We start from the raw sequence: 6,000 nt of genomic DNA, 5'->3' as shown, positions 1-6,000 counted from the left end.
CAAATTTTGGTTTAATGCATATTGCGCATTTTCTGTTAGTACAATAAACCTCATTTCAATCCTGAAATATTACTGTGTCCATCAGTTATTAGATATATCAAACTGAAATGGCTGTTGCAAACACCAAAATATTTAGAACTAAAAATGATTAAGATTAATAGGGGTGCCCAAACTTTTTCATAGGACTGTATATCTATCTATCTATCTATCTATCTATCTATCTCCTATCTATCTATCTATCTATCTATCTATCTATCTATCTATCTATCTCCTATCTATCTATCTATCTATCTATCTATCTATCTCCTATCTATCTATCTATCTATCTATCTATCTATCTATCTATCATCTATCTATCTATCTATCTATCTATCTATCTATCTCCTATCTATCTATCTATCTATCTATCTATCTATCTATCTATCTATATTCTATCTATCTATCTATCTATCTATCTTCTATCTATCTATCTATCTATCTATCTATCTATCTATCTATCTATCTATCTATCTATCTATGTTTCTCATTGCACTTTAAATACATGCAAAATAAATATATTTCCTTCTTTTCCCTGTGTAGGTCCTCTATCAGCTGATGCGACGGCTTCCGATATTCAAGCAGCATTAAATAATTTATGGTCTATGCGGCCGGATACAGTCTATGTACAACAGGAATCTTCTAATACAGAAAACATCTATCATGTCACATTGTATTCACAAAGAGGTGAGTAAGAGACAGATTATAAATCAAGCCAAAGCTGATCAAATACAATGGAGAGAAAAAACTTCCAGTACTTTCTTTAAATTGGAGCCGGTCACCCGTCAGATCTGTACTGGTCAATGAGCAAAAGAAACTATATAGTATATGTAGCACTAGTGGATATAAAAATTACAGCAACTACACATATCAGCAAACCTCTTAAAGGGGTGTTCCAAGCTAAAACTATTGCTAACTAGTTTCATGGGTAGGATTCACCAATATCACAATGTGGAGAAACTGTTATACTTTATTAACACATTTTGTCTCCTTTGTGTGAAATCCTGTATTTTTTCACTCCTTCTCTTGCATCTGTATTGAGAGCTGTTTCCGCCTCTCACTGAATGTTACTGTGTATGGAGTACGGGCTTGGAGTATGGGGATGTGTAAAATATAGAGCAAATGAGGGTGGGGAGGGTTCCTTCTAATACAAGAGGGACTATATGTGTAACTTGATATCATCTTTATTACGCTAAGTACTATATACAAATATTATTGATGATCGTTTTAGGTGATTTCCCACTTATTTCCTACCAAATTCTGGGTGAAAGTAACATTACAGTGGATATTGAAGAGACAACTAAAGGTGTTTCGGACATGAAGACCTTCACTATAGTGTGGGATGACGTTTACTCCACTCCTCTGGCAACAAATGCGTCTTCTGTAGAGGTCAGTGACATAACCATAACCAGTGTTAGAGCACCAGAGGATACTTCGGTGGCCCAGACTCTAATACAATAATAGTCCTGTAGAAGGCACCTGAATTTCAAGGGTCTATTTCCTAGGGTTGTTGGATCCCCAGGGTTATTTTCTCTGGTGGGCCCAAGTAACTTCAGTGCCACACTGACCATACTTGCCAACATTTGCTGGAGGTTGTCTAGGAGGAGCAGTGCGTCGGTGGTCCATACCCCATTCCTCTGAGACAATTGCTGGCCATAGGTGTCCTTCATAACATTATTGGTCTATCCTAAGTATAGGTCATCCGTATTTTATCCCAGGAAAACCCTTTTAGACCGGGGCCCCACAGGCCGGAAATTCCACAGGAAAAATCGTGGCATTATTCAGTAACTGCTTTTGGAAATCGCAGCATGTCAATTATATCTATGGAAATGTCGCCTACTTTCCTGTAGATATAATTGTAGCAGAAAGTCCGCGGAGGAAAACTCTGCGAACTTTCTGTTTAAAGCGCTGCGAGAAGTACCGCGAAGCATTCCCACTGCGGTTTTCTCGCAGCAATTCAGCACTGCGGATCGTCCCATGGGGCCTTAGCGGAAATGCAGCTTCTTTTGTTGCAGATTTTTCTGCGCTTTTTTGAGCCAAACTTAGGCGTGACCACAAAAGGAATGGGACATACATAGGAAGCTATTACCCTTCTCCCTTCTGCTCAATCCATTCCTGACTTTGGATCAAAAAACCACAACAAAATCTGCAACAAATAAGTTGCGTTTCGGCAACGTGGCGCCTTAGCCTTAAACACTAATATGTGTGTGTCAAGAACTGACACCCAAGAATGTAAAGGTTTGTTAAGCTAAAAATGCAAAGTGGAAAAAAAATTGTTCGGTGTAACATTGGCCTGATCCTCAAGGGGTTAAGAAGGAAGCTAACTCAGCTCGTAAAATTTCTTTCCTTCAGGTGAGGAACGCCGTACTAGATATCCTAAGCGTGCAGTGTCCGGACGTCATAGCCAAGCAGAAGGAAAGTTCATCAGTCAAGTATTTCAGGAACTACGAAACGGATTTCAACCAGGTATGAAAAAAATAAATAAATCCGTGTTTTTGTGGTCACGAAATTGCAATCTGTAAATCCACTCTACAGTATCGGTAATGTGAATGAGAATTGAAACAATCTCTTGTGGACGCTGGAAGAAAAACCTTCATCATAAATTGACTTGCTGCGGGTTTCCATATATTGTGACTACCCAAAGAATTCTGCCCCAAGAACTGCAACCAATGGGGGCTAGAGAAACAATTCCAGCCGTGCCAGAATCAGTGCGGCAGTGCCTATTGAATGTCGCAAAGAGTTAGAATTGGGGGGGTGAAAGGTCTTCTTTCCCAAATTTTGCTTATTGTCATCTGGTTAACCCAATAGTTAGTGCAAACAGTAACATTTCTTTACCTCTTATAACTTTTCTAATTTTTCGTTCTCGCAGCCTAACAGGGGTTCTGTAACGTCTCAGACTGAAGCATTTTGTGGACGATATTCCTTAAAGAATCCCCAAATCCTGTATGATTATAATGAACAGAATCCAGTAACTCAGTCACCCTATGGATATATCCCGCTAACTTTACAGAGCAAGGTATGACGTATGGCTCAGCATTCTTAGTTTACTATTTATATGGGTCAGTATTATAGGCATAAATATTATTAAGGGTGATTTTTAGAAAATGGACACAAAATAGGTAGATTTCGGGTATCGGGGATGGTCTTGCTGCCTCCATATATAATAAATTATCATTAGATTCTGTTGAAACTTGCAAGATAGAGCAGCATTTACCTAATATATATGGATATTTTATACGTAAAGCTCCAAAGCCATTGCTACAGTAATGAACTGCTAGCATTATGGTCGTATGTAAGGGCCCTGAGAAACTTGTGCCAAAAATTTCTACAGAAAATGTGAATAAATGAAGTCTATTTCTACATAGGGAATATAGGGTATACGTTGTAGGATCAGTAGGGTTGAACTTAGGTGAACCTACAAAATGTTCCCCATTGTAAATGAAGTGCCCCCACTATGTTCATTCAATGGGACTGCCAGATATCACCAAAATACGGCGCTTACTTGGCTGTTTCCATAGATAGGGGATAAGTCGCCAAGATGGAAAGACCCCTTTAATAGGCAGTATTCACAATAATAGTGAATGGTCTCTGTAGCCGGTAGGTTGTTTCTATATGTGTACAGGTAGCTCTTCTTTTTTGTATATGTGATGGTGTTTGTGTTGTTTCAGATTTGCTTTGCCTATAAAGGATATCTAACAAATGGAATCATTCTAAATTTTCAATATGAAGACAGCAGCAATCTTGGAACCGTCAAATCCACGTCCGATACTTTGAACTACAACTTTGCTCAAGGGAACAGGTACGACTCACTGTATTTTAACTACACCCTAATGTCAATTGTGGGAGTGTCAGTGGACTGGTGGCTGGAGTGGGGTTATCCACTGTGAGGGTGTTGGACAACTGGAGGGCAGATTGGGCTTGTTCATTGTGTCTGGAAGGTGCGTAACTGATAAGGTAGGTGGATGGCTTGGGTGGTGGATTTCCGAGAGATTGTTGGGGACCAAGAAGACTGGAATGGGTTGTGTCGTAGTGTCGTAAAAATTTGAATGGGTTGTGTTGTAGTATTGTAAGAAGTAGATTCATTGTGGCAAACTTTTTCTCTGCAATATTTCACTTTATGACTTTATTACATTGCTGTTATGTTGTCGTGCGCCTTGCTTTTCATGGGGCTGGCCAGACAGAAGGCAGTGATAGCCACCTCACAGATCCTTCATTTCTTTGACTCTGCCCCATCCTTTGTTGATTTGTCCTTCCTGGTCCCGAGATGATGTCTGGACTTATGACGTGACCACTGGTTCTAGTTACTCACTTATGGCAGGAGGTAGCCCTTGTCTATAGATAGGTTTGCCTACAGTTATATACCGACATGCGATCCCTGAGGAACATGTGCCGGGGATTGGAACCCAGTGATGGAGTCCATGTGGAGGATGCTGTGAGAGCTGTGTGGGGCCTTAGCAAAAAATAAAACCCATAAAACAATGGTGGAATTTAGATTTTTTTTTCCCATTTCCAGCTCACAGATATTTTTTTTACTGGATCACAATTCATTAGACGGAAAATTATATAGTGCCATGCAACTTGTCCTGCGAAAACAAGCCCTCATAAAGCTATATCCATACAACATAAAAAAGTTATGGTTCTTTGAAGGCAGGGGAAGATACAAAATGAGTGTACCATATCCTTAAAAGTAGAAATGAGCGAATAGTATTCTATCAAAAACCTCCATTTGCATAGTTATTGGTGTACTCAGTCGAATCCCTTGCGGAAAGGTGGGAAATATTCGTTTCCCCTCCGACCTCCCTTGGCGCCTTTTTTTTAAACACCAATGTCTATGGAGGGGAGGTATACAATCGAATATACTCGCTCATCACTACTTAAGAGGGTTAAGCAATTCCAATTGACTTGTCTTGAGAATGTCTTCATACAAACGTGACTTTATTTCTATGTCCTTAGTGATGATCTTATATATAATCTAACATCTCTTATTTCTCAGCTGGACATACACCTGTATAGATTTGTTACAACTTGTTAAAACCAAGTACTCGGGCAGAAATTTCAATGTGCTGTATATCAACCTACAGTCAAGCCAAGATTATTACCTAGATGTCTTGTACATTGGGCAGACCGTGACTACAAATGACCCAAATGGTAAGTCACTGTAGAAGTCACAAGAAAAATGACTGATGAATACTGACGAATGCAGCATCTGTTAAAGGTATACAGTACGCCATCAGCTTGTCAATAGCTTTCCATGAGGTATCCGTTAAATGAATGCCAATATAGTCAGTGGGTAATGGATGCCTTATTCACACATCTGATATATAAGATTTGCCTATAGACAGCTGCAATGCTCTGGCTCTCCTCTAGGATGGCCACCCCTGTAACTGTCATTGAAATGTTCATCCTCTACCTGCTTCAGGAAGATGCTGCAGGAGTTGTTTGTTTAACCGCTTCAGTACCGGGCCAATTTGTGGTCCAGGACCAGACACATTTTTTGTTTTTTTTTAGAGATGAGCGAGTACTGTTCGGATCAGCCGATCCGAACAGCACGCCTGCATAGAAATGAATGGACGTAGCCGGCACGCGGGGGGGTTAAGCGGCCGGCCGCCGTCAAAGCGGAAGTACCAGGTGCATCCATTCATTTCTATGGAGCGTGCTGTTCAGATCGGCTGATCCAAACAGTACTCGCTCATCTCTAGTTTCTTTGTATGTGCGGTTTTGAGGGCTGTAATATTTTTCTCATACGTCTCATTCAACTAATTTTTGTGACTTTTTTCGGGGACGCCTAGGGCTTTATTTTTATGTTGTTTTTATTTTCAAATATGTTTTAATTTTTTTCATATCCGGGAAAATATAAACATAATAGGAGGGAAATTGTGTCTGGTTTTCACTTTATTATTATTTTTTTTATTTAATAACAGAAAGTGCTACTGAAAAACCTTACAAAATAGTTTTTCCTCTCCG

General features: G+C 39.7%; 1 protein-coding gene across 1 annotated transcript in view; it reads left to right on the top strand.

The window, feature by feature from the left end:
* Positions 1-6,000, top strand: part of LOC142200143 (fibrocystin-L-like) — a 95,388-nt gene that overhangs the window by 25,733 nt on the left and 63,655 nt on the right. The window contains exons 18-23 of the mRNA XM_075270293.1: positions 580-723; positions 1,268-1,425; positions 2,389-2,502; positions 2,906-3,052; positions 3,705-3,835; positions 5,030-5,184. Of these exons, the coding sequence (XP_075126394.1) occupies positions 580-723; positions 1,268-1,425; positions 2,389-2,502; positions 2,906-3,052; positions 3,705-3,835; positions 5,030-5,184 (849 nt within the window). The remainder of the gene's footprint in view (positions 1-579; positions 724-1,267; positions 1,426-2,388; positions 2,503-2,905; positions 3,053-3,704; positions 3,836-5,029; positions 5,185-6,000) is intronic.

This window comes from Leptodactylus fuscus, chromosome 4 (assembly GCF_031893055.1).
Source record: "Leptodactylus fuscus isolate aLepFus1 chromosome 4, aLepFus1.hap2, whole genome shotgun sequence".
In the NCBI taxonomy this organism is placed as follows: domain Eukaryota; kingdom Metazoa; phylum Chordata; class Amphibia; order Anura; family Leptodactylidae; genus Leptodactylus; species Leptodactylus fuscus.
Note: the sequence above shows the minus strand (reverse complement) of the source record. Positions and strands in the feature narration are given on the sequence as shown.